Source organism: Sebastes umbrosus, chromosome 23, assembly GCF_015220745.1.
Source record: "Sebastes umbrosus isolate fSebUmb1 chromosome 23, fSebUmb1.pri, whole genome shotgun sequence".
NCBI lineage: Eukaryota > Metazoa > Chordata > Actinopteri > Perciformes > Sebastidae > Sebastes > Sebastes umbrosus.
The window spans coordinates 18,252,559-18,272,605 of NC_051291.1; the positions used below are offsets into that span (position 1 = coordinate 18,252,559).

At 41.7% G+C, this 20,047-nt stretch overlaps 1 protein-coding gene across 13 annotated transcripts in view; it reads right to left on the minus strand.

Annotated features, from left to right (window-relative positions):
• Positions 1-20,047, minus strand: part of nrcama (neuronal cell adhesion molecule a) — a 76,276-nt gene that overhangs the window by 9,567 nt on the left and 46,662 nt on the right. For 4 of the 13 annotated variants that reach the window (XM_037760541.1, XM_037760538.1, XM_037760540.1 and 1 more), the window contains 23 exons: positions 19,595-19,700; positions 18,888-19,081; positions 18,521-18,643; positions 18,103-18,273; positions 15,609-15,720; positions 15,251-15,435; positions 14,351-14,482; positions 13,954-14,097; positions 13,729-13,840; positions 13,422-13,588; positions 12,625-12,769; positions 12,374-12,498; positions 11,942-11,971; positions 10,320-10,421; positions 9,810-10,007; positions 9,638-9,708; positions 9,277-9,502; positions 8,018-8,133; positions 5,423-5,630; positions 1,841-1,963; positions 1,535-1,711; positions 1,313-1,345; positions 598-663 (listed from right to left, as the gene is read on the minus strand). In XM_037760541.1, the coding sequence (XP_037616469.1) occupies positions 598-663; positions 1,313-1,345; positions 1,535-1,711; positions 1,841-1,963; positions 5,423-5,630; positions 8,018-8,133; positions 9,277-9,502; positions 9,638-9,708; positions 9,810-10,007; positions 10,320-10,421; positions 11,942-11,971; positions 12,374-12,498; positions 12,625-12,769; positions 13,422-13,588; positions 13,729-13,840; positions 13,954-14,097; positions 14,351-14,482; positions 15,251-15,435; positions 15,609-15,720; positions 18,103-18,273; positions 18,521-18,643; positions 18,888-19,081; positions 19,595-19,700 (3,066 nt within the window). The remainder of the gene's footprint in view (positions 1-597; positions 664-1,312; positions 1,346-1,534; positions 1,712-1,840; positions 1,964-5,422; positions 5,631-8,017; positions 8,134-9,276; positions 9,503-9,637; positions 9,709-9,809; positions 10,008-10,319; positions 10,422-11,941; positions 11,972-12,373; positions 12,499-12,624; positions 12,770-13,421; positions 13,589-13,728; positions 13,841-13,953; positions 14,098-14,350; positions 14,483-15,250; positions 15,436-15,608; positions 15,721-18,102; positions 18,274-18,520; positions 18,644-18,887; positions 19,082-19,594; positions 19,701-20,047) is intronic. The other 9 variants (XM_037760549.1, XM_037760545.1, XM_037760546.1 and 6 more) reach the window with 4 other exon arrangements.

The following is a 20,047-nucleotide window of genomic DNA, read 5'->3' on the forward strand; positions in this document are numbered from 1 at the left end:
CTCGCCGAAATTTAGCCTAACTTTGGAGCGTTATTTAACCTCCTTCCTGTTAGTTAACTGTTCACATGACATTTTTCTAGTTTCATATGATATCTGTATTTTCACTCTATCTCTAAAACTGAACCTGCTACAGCCTCTGAAAGACAATAAAGTCGGTCGGGATGGCAGGTCTCAGAGGGTTAACAAGAAATAAACATACTCAAAATGCCAGTGTTTAGGATAAAGCTGTCTGTCTGTCCCACCTTTGCATGTCAGTTTAAGAAAAATGTCCCACTATACAATACACAGCAACACTGTTTTGGTTATAGGAGAGCAGTGTCAGATCCTGAACAACATAGAAACAGGTCAGTAGTTGCGAAAAATGGTCATCTCAGTGAGGAATTACATTAGTCCTCCTAAAATAAGTCAAAGTGCCAGTTAGCTGAGAGCAATCCAACAGAAATCAACTTCACTAAACTTGTGAAAATTGATCTTTTCCTTTTAATAAAAACTAATATTTTAAAGACTTTTGCTGAGATGGATCATTTTTTGCAGGGAAAGGGAATACGTGGAGATATTTGGGGAGGTAGAAGAAGGGGATACGGGGAGTGCTTGTACCCTTGTGAAACGGGGGAAGCGGAGACTGAGTGATGGGGGAGGTTGGGTGAGGGGGCTCTTTAGGGCCTGAAAGAACATGGAAAAGAGTGAGACAACAACGCATACACAACACAGTAGAGAGCATACAGTGAAACTGCAGGGGCCACTGTTATACAGAGAAAAGTTGCTACTGACATGCCGAGGTTAAAAACATGCTGCGACACCTCTTGATCCGGAGAGAAGTTAAGCACCCAGTTCAGCATCCGAACGAATGAAACTCAGCACTGCGGCATGCATACTATCTGAATTAGTAGTTTATATACACAATCCATCGGTTTATAGCATCAGCAGGTATACAAAAGTGTTAGTACTGGACTGAAACATTCACGAGCATCATGCGTGAGGGCTTCAAATGAATACGTGTTCATTTGAAGAGGGCGAATACAAGAGGTAAAAACTGCAAGCACAGCTAATTCTAAAAAATACAGTATTTTAACGTATGTCGCAGTAAGTGCAACCTATTCTCTAAAAACAGGACACAAGCAGTGTTGCTTGCAGATGCCATGGAAGTCTGTCACACCTAACAGTAAATCCTTATTTATTCATTTTCACACATTTTCAGACATGCTAACTTAGTAACATGCATGGATATTTAAACTACGCTAAGCTCCTTTTTTCTGCGTCTAATATGGTGTGAATAACATGCAGGTGCTTCCATTGGCAAACTTGGGGTTACCTTTGCCCGTCTCTACAGTGGGCTGAGAACGAACTTCAGAGAAGAAAAAGAGAGAAAGAGATAGAGAAGGGGGTATAAGGTGTGTTTAAGCTCACAGGAATCCCTAATATCTGTTAGAGAACTGTGATTCTGACCCCTCACACTCTTTAAGTTGTTTCTTTAAATGCCACTGATATATGACTTTTCCTCCTATTGTGCTTGTAATTTGCTAAAATAACTCACTTGTGTCCATGACTGTGAAGGCCTCCCCTGTGATGATGGGGCCGGAGCCCTTGATTGTCTTTGCGCTCAAGTAGAACTTGTAGAGCATGCTGGAGTTCAGGCTGCTCAGGGTCGTGGCGGTCTCGTTGGCTAGGAAGGTCATGACCTTGACTGGCCCCAGCTCGTTGGTGTTGTTGACTGCAGAGACACGAGTGATATGAAGGAAATTGAAAGGAGAAAAGGTTGAAGTTAGGAATGCACAACGTGGGTTTTTTTTCTCCTTTGCACAAATGCCTCATAATACTGTGTTTAAACACAACAGCCTACCTGGTTGGTATTTCAGTGTGTATCCAGCGAGGCGGCCATTGTTGTTCAATGGTGGGCCCCATTCCAGAGTGAGAGAGTCCAAACCGTGGTTTATGACATTCAGGAAAGAAGGACGCTCCGGTACTGTAAACAAAAAGCAGAACCACAGTCAGGGTGTGGACATTGCACAGGACCATTCATTCAAGTGAATGAGGGTGCTTTCACAAGCCATAGTCCCGTTTGGCTCGTCCAAAATCAGAGTGAAATTGATACTTTTGGTTTGTTTTCTATCTAGTCTGGTTCGGTTTCACAGTGCACAAAATAAAGTGGACCAAATAAAAAAATAATTAGCTGAGGGGCTGAGGGTGAATTTATCTTTTTTGTCTCGAGAGCTGCCACTTCCACGCAGGGAATCACGGACTTTGATATATTGCTGTCAAAGTATTTTCATTTTGACTCGGCACAGATCTACTGTGCGCATGAATCCCTTCTCCATCAGTTTATCTCCCAATGCCATAAACGTCACTATTTTTGCAGACTTTATTTAGCATATTCTGTATGTTCTCTTCGGCACCAGATGTCAAGCAAACAGTCCTCTCCCACTCGTGTTAACCTGTCGTTTACCTGTGTCCATCTCAACAAATACTCGCGCAGGCAGCCTGCGTTGTGGTTCGCTTGGAAACAGTATACACCACCGATCTCCGGTTGTTTTGGTTCGTACCAGAGTATGATCACTGCGTTCACAACTGAAGTGCCTTAAACTTGCATTCTTTCTAATAGCCAGCAGGGGGCGACTCCTCTGGTTGTCTGATTGTATAGAAGTGAATGAGAAAATGAGCCTACTTCTCACTTGATATATTACATCAGTAAACATTGTAAACATGAGTTTATAGTCTCAATCGATAGTTTCAAGTCTTCTTCAATACAGCATGATGTTCATTTAGTAAATTATGGTCCCATTTAGAGTAAAACAGACCATAAAGCATGTCATGCTTTAGGGCGGGGCTACCTTTTGACCGACAGGTTGCTCCCAGTGTTGTTCAGTCTGGGAGTGTTTTCATCTTAGATCTTTAAAACTGGGGGAGGCAGCTTATTTTTGGTATTTCTGGGCAAAAAATCCATAATAACTTTTCAGCATATTGTAATTCAAGTGGTACCCCCGGGTAGGCAGCTTTGTGGAAAAGTCACGAAAAAATGCCAGAATTTGTAAATACAGCCCTCATCCTGCAGCTCCCCTCTGTCCTAAGCCCCTCCCACCAGATGAGCCGTGGCATGTGCACACGCTTCATACACCTGTACAAGTTCTTTTCCAAACATCATCCTGATCATCGTTGTGATCCTGTACTACTGTCCTGTTTTCATTGCAAACTTGTGGGCCTGTAAATCCCGTTGAGATGACACACTGTGATTCGAGGCTCTAGCGGGGGCTACAAAAATCGATGAAGCGTTTCAGAAACGGAGAGAAAAATTTTGCTAGTTGTCTGGCCTTTCTGCCTTCAGCTCGCAGCCGCTTTGCCGATGTTGTCACACTCTTTTTGATAAGTCTGTCTTCCTTTTTAGGTTCGCTCTGCAGTGTACAACATGAGGGCGGTCTGGGAGGGTGTGAAAACCATCACAGGCTGCAAACAAAGAAATAGCAGTGCAGCAGAGGGGACCATAGAGAGGGCGAACAGTCTCAACGACTTATTCACCACTTCTTCAACCGGTTTGACTCTTCCCCTCCCCTCTCCCTCCCTCCAGCCCCTTCTACCTCTCTCCCCCCCTCACTCCCTCTCCCTCCAACCCCCCCAGCCTCTTCCTCCTCCCTCCACAGTCCATGCAGTCCTCTACCTCCTACACCGGGCCCACTTGCACCTTGACAAGAGAGGCGGCGCAGTCAGAATCCTGTTTCTTGACTTCTCCAGCGCCTTCAACACCATCCAGCCCTTTGTACTACAGGACAAGCTGGCCAGGATGCAAGTGGACCCACACCTTGTGACCTGGGTCACGGACTACCTCGCCGGCAGACCACAGTATGTCAGGTTGAAGGACATCACGTCTGACACTGTGGTCAGCAACACCGGCGCTCCACAGGGGACTGTGTCTCTGGTGATGGTGGCAGAGGAAAGAAACACTCAACAGACTGCTGGCCATACTGGACAACGCCAGCCATCCTCTGCACGCCGTCATCACCAAACAGAGGAGCTTGTTCAGCGGCAGGCTGCTGCTCACCAAGTGCTCAACACAGACTCAGGAAGTCCTTTTTTTACCCCTGATTCCATCAAACTGTACAACACCTCTCTGGGGAGGAGGAGGGGGACAAAGGAGGACGGTCTGCAGGACGGATAGTAATGCACACAGTGCACTTTAATAGACTTTTTAATTCTGCTCACCACAAACAGCTCTACTGTGCACCTTTATAGACTGCTTTTACTGGATTCCACAAACAATGTACTGCTTTATTCTGCACTTTAGTCTATTTAAAAAAAAAAAAAAAAAAAACTCTACATCTAGTTCTTATTCCGCATTATATTCCATATTTGACATTAATTAATCCCCTGGTCTCTATATCTACTATATTTTATTATCCAGCACTATATCACTTTTTGCACTATATTAACATTTTTAATAGTCCTGTATCCCAGCTGTTACCCTGCACTATATTCATTATTTTTTTTTTAACAGTTTTCTCCATCTTCTGGTATTTTTATACCTGGTAAATTTGTTTTATACTCTGTACTACTTACTTGTGCCTTTTTACTAACATGTTTTGCATTATGGAACTGTGATGCTAGAAACTTGAATTTCCCTCGGGATCAATAAAGTTACTATCTATCTGTCTGTAGGCAGTTGTTGCCAATGCTGGAATAGCAACTTTTCCTACAGGATATTCCACCGTTGAATCAGGCTTTCACCATCTGAAGGGACGTGCATGCGCATTTGCATTTCCAGAACAGCCAAAAGGAACGCTCTCTCTCTCTGAAATGACCTGTGATTGGCCAAACTCTCCCGTCACGAGCTAGATTTTCTAAAGCCTCGAAACAGCCAAGAGGAGGTCTAGAATTTTCTCTCAGAACACTTGAATTACAATATGCTGAAAGGTTATTGTGGAATGTTTTGCCCAATGATGCCAAAAATATACTGCCTACTCCGGCTTTAACCCTTTCACGGTGTTGTTTTCATTTCATGAAAGTTAATTATAACCTTTTTGAGACGCCTGAAAATGTCTCTTATTCAGCGTTCGGTTGTACTTAGCTCTGTCCTCTCGTGTCACTTCTGGTTGCGAAAATACCAAGATGTTTTCTATGGATGCTCTGGGTAGGTTAAGTGGGTTGCTATGGCGATTCTGGGTGGGCTTTGAGCGAGAACTGCTCGGTTGCTGTCACAGAAGTAGTACTAATAGTGCGCAGCAACCGTAGTATTAGTAGTAGGTATCAAGAGGCAGATACAATACAATAGAGGTTCTACTGTATTAAAAGCGTGGTTTAGTGCAAGTGTGGTGACCCAATTCATATCTGGAGATACAGTAGTTTCCAACATAAAGTACGACACACTTTCAAGAAAATAATTTTCTATATGCATGATGCTTAATGCCTGCAGAACAACCATGTGAAGTATACACACCTCCTTCAGGTGTCTCAAACTTCTTGCTGGGGCTGGGAGGCCCTTCTCCCTTGTTATTGAGGACCCTGATGGTGAGGTTGTACTGGCTGTAAGGCTGGAGGCCCGGCAGACGTCCCTCGCTACGATTCCCACTGAACGTCAAAACCTGCTCCAGCTGCTCTGTGTCCTCCTCTGTCTCATGCAAGCCCCGCTCGCGCCGGTAGTATACCTAGAGAGAACACACCAGGGGTTAGTTTTTTATATTAGCCTGATGTGCACTATAATTTAATTCCCTAAAGTTTTCCTCGACAACACGGTGAGGATACCATACACACACGTACATAGGCTTCTGATGAAAGAACCTGTTGTGTCAACTTCCAGGTAATGTGATCAGAATAATTCAAGCTTGGCTAAAGAGCCTCATTTTCATAACTTTAAAACAAAGCACAGATCACATCAATTCACAATGAAAAACAAATCTGTATATTTCAGGTAGGGCTGTCACAAATACCATTTTTTGGGCTTTGATGAGAAATATTAAAAAGGTATTCGACGCTTCGTGACGCAGCGCAGCAGGCTGACATGTTCTTCTGTCTGTCTACATCGTCCCCGTTTCAGTGCGGCGCTACTGTACACACCCGCACCTCTACACACAACAGTGATAGCCATCTGAGAATAATAATTAATGCTGAATATGAATAATGATGGATTATTCCTTATTTCACAGGCCATTTGGGGGATTTGTACTTTATTATTACATACTAAAGCTAGAAGTGCACTCGGAGAGCGCAGACCTCCGCCAAAGGCAGGTTTCATGTACGTCGCTGCCCCCCTGTGGTGGCCCTGTGGTGTTAATGCACAGGCTGAGTGGGAGTTATTAAAAAAATTCCCGAAGCCGGATCATGATCTGGATCGCCACCAAAATCTAATGGATTGTTCATTGTGCCACACCCCACCCCTCCAAAAAATGTCATTCAAATCCATCAGAGACTTTTGGAGTTATCGTCCAAACGGACAAACCAACAAATCAACTCCGGTGAATACATAACCTCCTTCCTAGGCCTTTGGCCTCGGCAGAGGTAAAAATGAAGCATTCAAATAGTGATTTCGAGGTGGATTACCATCGCAATGGTCAAAGCTTCGAAGCATTTGGGTCAGCCCTAATTTCAGGTCCAGGTTATGTATTTTATAAAAAGAAAACAATATTGAATTTTTGTAAGATACCACTTAGTATGTATAAGTGACACAATCGTGCCCACATGATGGAAAACACTGTTTTATATTTTCAATAAAGGATTTCTGGGGAATCCGTTTAATTTCTTAAATTCTAATTACATGACTTTTATAATGAAAGCAAACGGTGAAAGTGGCTCTTTCACTGTGAAGCTACAGCCTTGGGTCAAACGTATTCATTTTCAGTTGAAGCACATGTTGAAGCACATGTTGGAGCACTAATACCGTGCAGATAAGGTCTGAGCTGCACATTTTGAGATACATTTCCTGCCATTTCACTCTGTCTTCACAGTGCAGCAGTAATGAGGGGACTACTGGATGAGAACATTGGATAAAAAAATTGTTTCAGCTTGGTTGATAGATTGTTACACTGCTCATGTGTGACAGGGACCAGTTTGTCTGGAGGGGTTTTCCACTAGCAGACTTTTTTAAAGCCACTATAAAACAAAATTCCCAGAACATAAGCCTGAATTGCTTAAGTATATATGTCTTACATGGTCTTATCAAACACTGCTCTGCATGCAAACATTCAACAACATGTCACGGCACATGTTTTTTGGATGTGCAGCTATACGCTAAATGTGCAAGAAAACTCTGAAAGCAATAAATGCACTCACAAGTTTCTGCACTTCCAACCACCCCGTGTCCACCCCACATGCTTCATCCCAGATTTTTACAGACTAAAGGAAAGCACTGCCTCTATATATACACACTGCAAAATGGCTGCCTCCTCATCCATTATCCAATGAGGAACCGACACATGCATGGCCGGCCTCTGAGGAAGTTGTGCTCGCAACACATACGTGCCAAAATAAAACCCTACGTGTTCCCTTTTAATGGAATTAATGTGTGTAGGGCTAAATTAGAGCTTTTGTTTTGTTTGCATTATTTCCCTACATAGTTTGACTACGTGTCGTTGGTTGTATTTACAGTTTGTGTTATATCGTCTTCTGCTTTGAACCTTATTTTGAAATTTCTGTGTTGGAGGTGCAACATCCTGAGAGGCTGGACGATATGTGTCCTCACCTCATTGGATGATTGATAAAGCGCCAGCCATTTTGGGGAGTGCATATATAGACCATGCTTTGGGCTCATTCTGTAAAAGAACACTGAAGTGTGCTGATGTTTGTGTGTGTGTGTGTGTGTGTGTGTGGGGGGTTGAATACAGGGAAACATCTCCAATAGTTTTTGTTGCTGGGTTATTTTTCACATTAAGTGTACGGGGGCAAAAGCACATGCAAGGGTTTTAAAAACCTTACTGAATGCTTGAGCGTGCTCCAGTTTCGTCACTCAAGCAACGATTTGACAGGCAAAATAGTGGCCATACCCCTACAGGCAACAACCAAAGACATGCTGTAGAAATCACCATTTATCAAACAATACCTTGTATCCCTGTAGTTTTCCTCTAACCGAGGGGAAAGAAACAGGCTCCCAGTGGACTTCTGCAAGCGTGCTGTTGTGAACCATGATCTGCACACTATCGGGAGCCGACAAAGGCACTGCAGAGACATATGAGAGAGAGAGAAGCAAATTCAAGTCACAAGACTATTATTATGAAGTAATATAAAAACAGACTTCTACCTAACCGACTGCACAAGTTTATGAAAAAGTCTAAAAAGGATTAGTAAATGTGAACTTTCAATCACAACCCTGAGAAACAAAGATATGCCATGTTATTGCGACGCTGCCTCCTACAAAATTACATTCCCATACGAGTAAACTGCATTCTCAGATAGGGAAACTTATTTTCTCCAGGATTACGGTCACAGTTTTAAACATGTGGTTTGTAAATCCAAAAACAAAACTGCTTGGTTAGGTTCAGTAAAAAAACATCATGATTCGGCTTAAAATGACAGCGTTTGTCATGTTAGTATGCCACAGACATAAATTAAGATAAACAGCACACAAACAGCGGAGTCCTGGGTGAAATTCTTGTTTGTTTTTACCAATCCACCACCCCGACCTCCTCACTACGCGGACTTCCGCGGACTATCATTACGAACATATCTGTGATACGTCAAAAACAAACAGAATCCGCAACAAAATACGTTTCCCTCGAAACATAATTCACAATGCAGTCTCATTGTATGGGAACATAATTTTTTAAGCATACAATGAAGTTTTAACAACCTATGTTGACCGATCCCTCAGAAATATATTTTCATATTAACAGTGAATCTAATGACTCCCTGTGATAAGTGTTGCTAGTACTACCGATCCCACTGAGAATCAACACTTAGGTCTACAGCTATAGCAGATTTCTTGTGCATTATTTTGTATTGCCAACATCTTACACAGAATTTAAATGTTTTTTGAATAGTTTTTACTATTGGTGACCTAATAGTTTTTTTTTATTTGAAACAAAACTCTAAAAAGTATATAATAACTACAAGGCATTCGGGAGAGCACAGACCTCCACCAAGGCCAAATGGCCCTATCTCACGATATAAATGAAAGTGAAAAATAATTAGCATATCCGCCCTGTGATTCGGATCAGCGCCAAAATGTAATGGTTTCTTCCTGGGCCCATGCTACATCTTTCCACCAAGTTTCATGAAAATTGGACAAGTGGTTTTTCCGTAATCCTGCTGACAAGCAGACAAACAAACTGAACCTAAAATGGGGGTAATGCGTTCACTCACAGTCTTCTCCAGAGTATCCAATCACCACTTCAGGCTCTGGGCCGCTGCCATAATCATTCAGAGCTTGAACCTTGACTTCGTAGGGCACGTAGATTGGAGTTCCAGACACAATGAACTCCGAAACGTTGGCCACGTTCTTTGAGGACCAATCGTCATCTACGTCCTTCTGTCTCCACTGCACCCTGTACTCCAGATGGGGTCCGTTAGCCTGAAATCCTGTCAGCGACTGTACACAGAATATTTTGTTGTTGTCAGTTGCTGGGAAAAAAAACACACTGAAATCTTTTAACTTGACTTTGGTTAAATGTTCAACAAGCCTTTACTCACACACAGCCCACAATAACAATCTAGGATAGCTTACTGTCCAGGAGATGACTAAGTTGCCAGGCTTTGTTCCTCCTCCCTGAACATCTGATGGATTGTCATCAGGTGCTAGGAAAACCAAAAAAAATAGATGGTTCAATCAGTGAATGTTTTGGATATTTTATATATTGCAGTACTTTTTTTCTCTGGAGGATGATCATGTTAATCACCTGAAGGGTTGGTCCTGTATTGGCTCGAGGGCTTGCTTGGCTCGCTGTAGCCGACGCGATTCAGAGCCAGGACTCTGAAGGAGTAGTAGACGTACGGAGAGAGGTTTAACCGCGCCGTGGTGCTGGTACCAGAAGTATCCGTCAGGTTGATCCAAACGCCTGGCTGGTGGAGCAGATCCTCGTATTGGATCAGAAACTCTGGGGGAAATTAAAAAAAAGATTCAAAGTTCAAGAATTTTTTTGAGGAGGTAGACGCTGTCTCAAAGAAACAAGACTGATGATTATTCCTTTAAGTTAAGTCAAAGTCTGTGTATATTTAACAATGGTAGATAATTGCTCATCATGCCAAGTTCCCATCTTTATTCCCACAAAACCACAGTTGCTTCCAGAAACCTTAAACCAAATTTTAAATGGGGGAAATTTGTTTCTCGTTGTCAGTGATTAGAGTGTCTCATTTCAAGTTTGGCAGCAGAAAAGTGAAGTGTGTAGTGTTTGATAAACATTTCATACTCTGTGTGGGACTGTTGTGTTCGTCTCCGGGGATCCAGGTGAGCTGAACGCTCCTCTCTGTCTGGTCAGTCAGTTCCAGGTCAGTCGGAGGGTCAGGTTTCTCTGCACAAACACAACGGGGGGAGCCCAGGACCACAGAAAAATTAAAAACTCTCTCTCTGCTATTGCATTACAGCAAGTCCACTGCCAATGTTTCAAATGAAAATTTGACACTGAAATTGAGTTTGACAGTAAATGAGGTGCAGGGTAATTTACTTTGATGAGTACTCTAGTTTAAGATTGGCTCTTTTTAGCCATAATTCTATAATTAAAAAGCTTTATTTCTGATGAAAATGCACACGGAATAAACATAACAGAGTTGAACTGTGGACAAACATATCACTGTTGTTCAGTTAATGTTATATCTTCATTCAATAAAACACAGGAGGCAGTTTGTAAAATTGATTTATGATTTTGTGAAGAAAACCTTGTTTCTTGTTTTAAAAAAAAAGTGCAGTATTTTGTGCACATTTTAAGAACATGCACACCATCAGGTGTTGCCACTTCTGGCTCATTAGACCTCGGCAATCAATCACAGTCTGCACACGGCCACGAACACCTGAGAATGGGTCTAATCAGGCAGGTTGAATGAAAGCACCTGTGTTGGTGAACCATGAGTGTGCTGAGGCTGTGTATTTTCTTCACAATTAAATATTGTGACAATTATACCCTATATAAAACAAAATTATGGCTTTTTTTAGCCATCATTTTATAATTAAAAAGCTTTTTTTCTGATGAAAATGCCCACAGACTAAAAATAACATAGTTGTACTGTGGACAAACCTATCAGATGTTCAGTTAATATGTATTTTTCACAATTAAATAAAACTCTTTAAATTGTAAAATTAATACCCTATATAAAACAAAATTATGGCTTTTTCTTAGCCATCATTTTATAATTAAAAAGCTTTTTATTCTGATGAAAATGCCCACATAATAAAAATAACACAGTTGAACTGTGGACAAACATATCAGTTGTTCAGTTAATGTCATATTTTCATTTAATAATACACAGGAGGCAGTTTGTAAAATTTTAGAATTTTGTCAAGAAAACCTTGTTTCTTATTGTTGTTTTAAAAAAAGTGCAAGACCTCGGCAATCAATCACAGTCTGCACACGGCCACGAACACCTGAGAATGGGTCTAATCAGGCAGGTTGAATGAAAGCACCTGTGTGGGTGAACCATGAGTGTGCTGAGGCTGTGTGTTTTTCACAATTAAATAAAACTCTTTAAATTGTAAAATTAATACCCTATATAAAACAAAATTATGGATTTTTTTTGCCATCATTTTATAATTAAAAAGCTTTTTATCCTGATGAAAATGCCCACATAATAAAAATAACAAAAAGAGTTGAACTATGGACAAACATATCACTGTTGTTCAGTTAAATGGTAAAGTAAAATATAGTAAAACAAAACTAAATTCAATATCAAATGGTACAATATGAAATGAAGAAAGCGATAAGAACAACCGACATAAAATAAACATTTTAAAGGAAATGTAATGTTTTACAAACACAACTTGATGGTTGGGTGAAGACAATGAAAAGCTACAAAATTCTACTCTGTGGACATTGTTTACCGTAGACCATAGCTGGAGTAGGAGTAGCCTCTGAGACAGCGAGGAGTAAAGTACAAGAAAAGATTAGATGTTAGTGACAGATATTAGAAACGGCAGAAAAGTAGGGAAATAGTGTGGTAAAGTGACACTAAATGAGATTAGAAACGATACCAACGGTTCCTGACATTTGAAAGTGGTGGAAAAAATGGTTTTGGTGCAATTCACTAAAGAACAGTTTTTCAAAAATCTGTATAAATCAGAAGCAGGGCAGAAGAGAAAGGGACTAATCTGTGCCCTTGTATGGAGTCTAAACCATTAACAATTTCACTACAATTACAATTTCTTCACAAATATGTGTCCAGGGATTCACATTGTGAATTCTATCCTCAAAATCCCAGACCTCTGGTAACCTGTTGAGTTTAAAATGCCCCGTGAAATGCACTGTGAACGTACCTACGACAGTCAGCATGGCGCTGGCTGAGTCCTGGTCGAGGGTGGTGTTCATGATGCAGGTGTAGGTGCCCTCGTCTCCATCTGTCACGTCATTGATGGTCAGACTGTCCGCGCCCACCTCAAACCTGATGACAGAGCATCACCACAGAGAGATGATGCATTTTTGTTTCCTCCAAGTTCTTAAAATTCAAAAAAATATAAGTCTTAAAATGAAATAAATGAATCTTGTACGAGTCTCGAGGTGTTTGTACCTCCCGTCGGGCAGCTCTCCGTTGTCTTTGAGCCAGGTCATGGTGGGAACGAGGGATGGGTCGTGTTTGACTTTACACTCGAACACAGCGCTCATGCCTCTCTGCACCACCCTGTACTCTGGCTGCTTTAGGATACGGGTGGGCTCTGGAAGATGGAGAAAAATAAAAAGTTTAAACTAATAAATAATACAGCTTTATGATCACATAACCTAATGGTTATAGAGATCTAAAATATAATCACTTTAAAGGTCCCATATTGTAAAAAGTGAGATTTCCATGTCTTTTATATTATAAAGCAGGTTTAAGTCCTGTATAAATACTGTTAAACTATCAAAACGCTCAATATACGGGGAAACAAACACAGCCCGTATTCAAAAATTGTGCGTTTGAAACAAGCAGTTAGGATTTCTGTCCATTTGTGATGTCACAAATATTCAATATTTACATGGTTTTAAACAAAAACATTCTAAATGTGTCCCAGTTAATTTCCTGTTGCAGTGTATGTAAGTAACATCAGCTGACAGGAAGTAAACATGGACCCAAACTGTTTCCTAGCAACGCAATTCCGTTGAAATGCACTAAAACGGAGCGTTTCAGACAGAGGGTAAATACAGGTATATTCAGACAGACAGTATGAGAAAAATAAAGTTTTTTTTTTAACATTACAGCATGTAAACATGTTTTAGTAGACACATAAAATACAAGTATAAGCCTGAAAATGAGCACCATATGGGACCTTTAAGAGCTGTAACAGTCTTAACAGGCTAAAAGTTGAACTACCAATCTCCATATCTGACCTTTAACCTCCAGGAAGATATGGTTCTCCTTGATCCCCAGGCTGTTGGTGGCAATGCAGGTGTACTTCCCACTGTTTAGTGGCTGGGCCACGTGAATCTCCAATGTACCGTTCTCATGGATCACATAAGGGTCCCCGTTCTTAACGCTGGTCTGACTGTCTTTAAACCTGCATGGAAACAGCAAGCAAATAAAAAGTGTTTAATGGTGCTGTGCAGCAAAACTGGTGGGAAATGGCTAAATCAACAAAGACTTTGATTCTCGCTGGCGTTGCCCATTGCAAACATGGAAACCTGATCTGAATCTTACCATGTGATGGATGGTATTGGCGAGCCGAAGAAGGCGCAATGAAGTAACGCGGGGTTGTTGGTGATGACCTGGTACACTCGGTCGGGTGGAGTTAGCACCCTTGGTGGCTCAGCTATGGGAAGAGGCACAGCATTATCTAAATCAGCATCTCCCCGTCTCGCACACACTGGCATGTATATCCCAAATGTACAGCTTTTATATACATATATATATCCAAAAACTCACCAAGAACGTTGACAAAAGCGTTTGCCAACAGGTAACCAAATTCATTAGATGCGTTACACTGGTAGACAGCGCTGGACCCTGTTTGCACATTGCTAAGAATCACAGTGTCATCATCCACTTTCCGACTGGGGTCCTCTGGTGCGTCTATAACAAGACATAACACAGGAGATATGGTCCAGATAATAGAAAAAACATAATTTTTTTCCAGCACTCCAGGTGCATTATGTGAAATAATGTATAGAATACCATGCAGTGAGGAGAAAAAATACATCTGGGATTGGGAATTTAATCCCTACTACAGCTCTGCATGTTTATTTATACTTTATGTTGCTGTCAGGTACTTTGGACATAACCATGCGTAAATCTATCTTTGAAAGCACGGTCTCATTTTACTCACTCTCTATGGAGACTCCGTTGACAAACCAGTTAATCTTGGGTTTGGGCTCTCCGTTAACTCGACAAGTCAGGATGCCGGTCTCGTTCGGGGCGAGGATCAGGTTCCTGGGAGCGCTGACCCAGAAAGGAGCCGCTGTGGATGACAAAAGGGCAAGATTTTTTGAGGGTGACAAAAAAAAAAAAGAAGTTTGCTGAACCTTTTGCTACATGATGTACGTACTTTAAGGAAGCAGAAATATTTGCATCTGTGTAAATGTAAGATTAAAATGTCATGTAAAGCTGACGAAAAGTGTTGTTAGTACTACTGATCCCACTGAGAATCAACACTTTAGTTTTGCAGCTTTCAGTGCATCATTTTGTTTTGCCGGCTTTGTTGAATTTCGACACGCCAGCAGACCGAACCAAAAGTCTGTTCACAAATCCTGGTTGTCAAACTTCAATTAATTTACTTTAAATTTCCAAAACTGGAAAAACGGAACACCTCACACCACAGGTGTGTGAGAAATAGTTCATGAGTTATGAAAGGGGCGTGGCTTAACTATAGGGTAAGGGCTAATATAACCCATACCATTGGAACAGGAACTCTTTGTTGAGACTAATGATGCCTCCCACAAGAATCTATGACAAACAGTTCACGAGTTTGGCAGTGATAAGAGAAACCATTTAGAAGTGCACTTTTTGCTATAGGCCACTGCCACACCCCCTTTTTGCCAGTTGGGATGAAAACAAATACACACCTTCACACTTGACCTCCACGCCTAATTACAACCTCCTAGGGCAAAAACTGTGTCCACCAAAGGGTAGAGAAATTGTTGACCGCTATAGAGCAGCTGGTCGCAACTAAAAAAATGACACGACGCACCGTTTGAAACAACAAAAATAACAGGGTCAACCTGCATACCTTTGACGGTGACCTTGATGATGTGGTATATGGTGCCCAAGTTGTTCGCGGCTGTACATCGGTAGTCCCCGCCGTCAGTTTCGGTCACGTCAGAAACCTTGAGCGTTTTCCTGAAGTTATAAAAGGACATCCTGCTGCTCGGCAGCTCTCCTCCACCCTTCTGCCAGGAGATCTCTGGAGTGGGCCTGTCAGTGAAGCAAATACAACAAGGATGTTTGTTTTTTGTGCCATTTCTGCATTTTGTGCTGTCAAATACCTAAGTCTTCTGACAGATCCTTAAAAAGCACATTGTTGTATAATACAAAAAATGGTGTATTTCTTCCATTTTATACAGTAGATACAGCAGATGCCTACTTACAAGCCGTCAGCAACGCATTCCAGCTCCAGAGTCTCCCCTCTCAGAACCATCTTGGTGCTGGTGGCGCCCAGAGGCGTCATGAAAACGGGGCGCCGCTCCCCCTCTGGGCTGTCTGAACACATGAGCACACACAACCAAATCAGAACCGGACTGCAACATAAGACCTGAAGGCTCCTCTTGCCACAGTGTGAGGAGTTGAAGGAGGGAAGGAAATGGGTAGTAGAAACGTTACACTGTCAAGTGAAGAGACATGAAGTGGATAGAAGGGATAATAAATGAGCGGCGACCTAACACGATGTACGTTTTATTTCTTAAAGCCTCGTCACATGCTGTATGAGCAGCGTCTCCGAATCGGAGAGCAAGAGGAATCTCCCTGTGAGGAGTAGCCGTTGGTTAGTTGCTATGGCAACACAGGGGGGTCTCATCTTGGTGGAAAGCGACCCCCCCCCCCAGCCACACATCATCTCTCAGAAGTTCGTAATGGAACGATCTAGATGTGTTGCCGAAAAGGTCAGAGAATAGATAACGAATGATCCTCTTCCACTTCAGAAGGTGGACAAAGATGTTAGAATACTAATATCATGCTTCATATGTGGCCATCTCCGATGATCATTGAGGGTGTGCTTCATGTAGCAGATCATGAGATCAGTCCTGAATGTGTTTTATGATTCTAGGGTGAGATGCAGTTAGCTGACATTTAATGTTACGCATGCTTTGAAGGTTGCTCCAAACATCTCAGGCTTTAATATGTTATCGGCATACGGGGGGCGGTCATGGATGCTGCTGTTCATGCGTTACAGTCTCGTCATTTTTATTTATATTGACCAAATATCTATCCTTATACCCTTGTGAATTGCATGAGTAAACACTGACGGGATAGAAATGATAGAAACTTGAGGAAGACTTTGTTAATCGAGTCACAGAGGAGGGGGTTGAGGCCAAGTTAAAGGTGAGAGTGTGTATGTTGGGTACGGTTAGGCCAGAGAGTATAGAAACAGGGCTGGGGTTCACATTGAGGGGGGGCTGAATGGGAATAAACCAGCAGCACTCACCAATATAGAAATCAGTGATATTGTATAAAGCGGCCACAGTCTCATTCATTGTTTCCACTGTAATATAACAGAAAATCATTGGCATGCAAAACTAGGAAAGAAAACAGGACATGAGTTACTTCACAATGGCTTTTCTTTTTTTGTATTCACCAATGCATTAGCTTGTGAAAATGCATTGCAAGTACATTGACACATTACGGGTAAAACATTACAGTTATATTATGACAATTGTTCTATTGCTAGAAGCACTTAAAGCTAAGGAAAGGTAGAATACAGGAAGAACGGCACAAACATTCAACTAAGGCTGAGCAGCTTTGCAGGAACAACACGTGGATTTGAAACAGGAGTAACGCAAGATCCCACTGGGGAAATTAAAAATGATCTATAAATGTGAAATAAAAGGGACTCTTATAAGGGAAAATCTTAAACATTTTTGCAATAATAATCAGAAGATGAGAATGAAACTGTGCTTCATGATCAGAAGTAAAGAAGCAAGTAAAGAGTTTCTTTTTTAACTACATATATTGCGACAATTGGTATCAAATAGGGCTGTCAAAGTTGACGCGTTTAACGCAATCGATCTTTCAGAGGGTAGTACCAGGCTCATTTTAAAGCTAGAGTGAAGATACTGGTATCATATGAAACTAGAAAACCATGGAAACCATGTCATACTAGCTTGTCACAAAGGAGGTTAAATAGCGCTCCAAACTTGCGCTCAATTTTGGCGAGGAAAATACTATCCTAAAAGGTCGCAAATATTAACATTTTATGTTTGAGATCATTTTACACTAAGAATGTCAGTGAAACGGCTTTAGAGAGAACAGAGAAATAACTTCGTAGAAGTTGGTCCGTTCCATGAAAATAATGGGCATATGTAATATTACAAAGGTGAGTCATGGCCATTTTCAAAGGGGTCCCTTGACCTCTGACCTCAAGATATGTGAATGAAAATGGGTTCTATGGGTACCCACGAGTCTCCCCTTTACAGACATGCCCACTTTATGATAATCCAGTTTGGGGCAAGTCATAGTCAAGTCAGCACACTGACACACTGACAGCTGTTGTTGCCTGTTGGGCTGCAGTTTGCCATGTTAGGATTTGAGCATATTTTTTGTGCTAAATGCAGTACCTGTGAGGGTTTCTGGACAATATTTGTCGCTGTTTTGTGTTGGTAATTAATTTCCAATAATAAATATATACAGAAATTTGCATAAAGCAGCATATTTGCCCACTCCCATGTCTATAAGAGTATTAAATACTTGACAAATCTCCCTTAAGGTACATTTTGAACAGATAAAAAAATTTGATTAATTTGCGATTAACTATGGACAATCATGCGATTAGTTGCGATTCAATATTTTAATCGAGTGACAGCCCTAGCATCAAATGAAAAACAAAAACAAGTTCTGAGCAAGTAACATTCAATTAATTCAGTGACTTACTGTCCAGCACGGTGACGGAGATGGGCTGTTTCTGCTGGATGGTTTGTGTGTGAGGGAAGCGAGCGTAGCAGATGTAGTCGCTCCTGGTGTCTTCTGGGAGAACATTGGAAAAGTACAAGTCTCCATTCAGAGCCTGGGACACTCGCTTATCCAGCGGTAGCCTCTGGAAGTCTGGAGGACGAGGCGAGAGAGAGAGAGTTGGACACGAAACAGAAAATATTTATTTAATTTTATTTATTTATATTTCATTTATTTTGCTTGTTTGATCAGTTTTACAATAAAATATCTTTCCTTTTTCATAGGGTCAGTTAATAATTTTCTGGGGGTCCATTTTTTATCATTTCTCTCCACAAATACCTCATGATTTCAGCTAGCATATAGAAATGTCTGCAGTTATGTATGCATGCGCATGACTCACTGTTATCCATCCAGAAGATGACGGGCGGGGGCAGCCCAGCAGGGGGTCGGCACTGCAGCACCAGGGAGACCCCCATCTGCACCACGATGGCCTCATTTCTCTCCTTCGACCACAAGGGGGACCCTGCGAGTCACATAAACATGAAACAAAAGCACTGGAGGCTCCCCATATAGCTTCTCAAAGTATGGATAATATGAATTCATATTTGCTAAAGTGGAAGCTGGATACTAGGAATCAAAGTTAAATTCCAAAACAAATTTTACAAACTGAAACAAACTTTTGTCATTGGAGCTTAAGCCTTTAGAATATATTCTAATTTATGAAAACTAATAGAAATAATGTTATTGAATGTAATCAGAAGTCTTACTGGACTGTCTGATGACGATGCTGTTGGATACGGCGGTGCCGTGCTCGTTGTGCGCCGTGCACTGGTACGTTCCCTCGTAGGCCTCGGCCTTCTCCCCGCTGATGTCGATGACCAGAGTTCCCGATCCGGGCTTCATCAGGACTTTGGAGTCTTTCTCGACATCAAAGTGGGACCCGTTTCTCGTCCACGAGAAGCTAGGATCAACGAGAAACATAAATGTCACTCGATGTTCAAAGTTAGAAGCCGCGAGGAAACATAAAAGAGAGGAAACGACAGTTTGTTCAAATCGTCACAGATGCATTGTGGTCTATTCATGCAGACTGATTGTAATCACTGATTTCGTAGCAGGGAGTTCGGCGGCTTCTAACTCGATTCAGGGGTTAAACTGTGTCTAATTCACTCTGCCAGGTGTGTTTCTCAAGTGGTCTCCATGACAACAGTTGCTAGGGTGATTGATATATCCACATCGCTCCAGGTTAAGTTGCCCTCAGAAACAGATATATAATTTCACAGCGAGGACCATAAAACTGAATGGAAATCAGTTTGCTCTTGATTTCTGAAACTCTTTGGCATACCATCGCCGCACAAGCTTTTGTCGCTTAATTACACAGTTAACTGGAAAAGTAACCAGTGACATATGCTAGCATAGTGTGCGACTGGGATGGATAAACAAGCATCAGTGGGATGGGGAGGGGCGATCGTCTCACCTGGGATGAGGCTTCCCCTTGGCCTCGCAGTGGATGACAATGTTCTCCCGCGGATCAAAGATGTAATCCTTCGGGGACTGTAGCGTTATGGTGGGGGGTTGTGGCACTGGAGGAAACATGAATAAGAAGCATATTCAGATGCATATGGTGAAATGTAAACATGGCACACTGGGGCTCTTTACACATGCAAGCAACATGCAACAAGGCATTCACACAATAACACCATCTGGAGCTGCAAACAGCTATCTGTATCTGACAACTTACCAGTCTGTGATCTGACATAAACCAAGAACACCACTCCAAAACAAGCAAGTCACACAGTGTTGGGTGTTGAGATAAAAAAAAAGTGTTGCATGCACAATCTAAATTGCTATAACACACAAAAGCGAGTTAAAATAAAGTGCAAAAACGTAACACTACAGTAGAAGTCACAGCAGTGTTTGAGGCAACTTA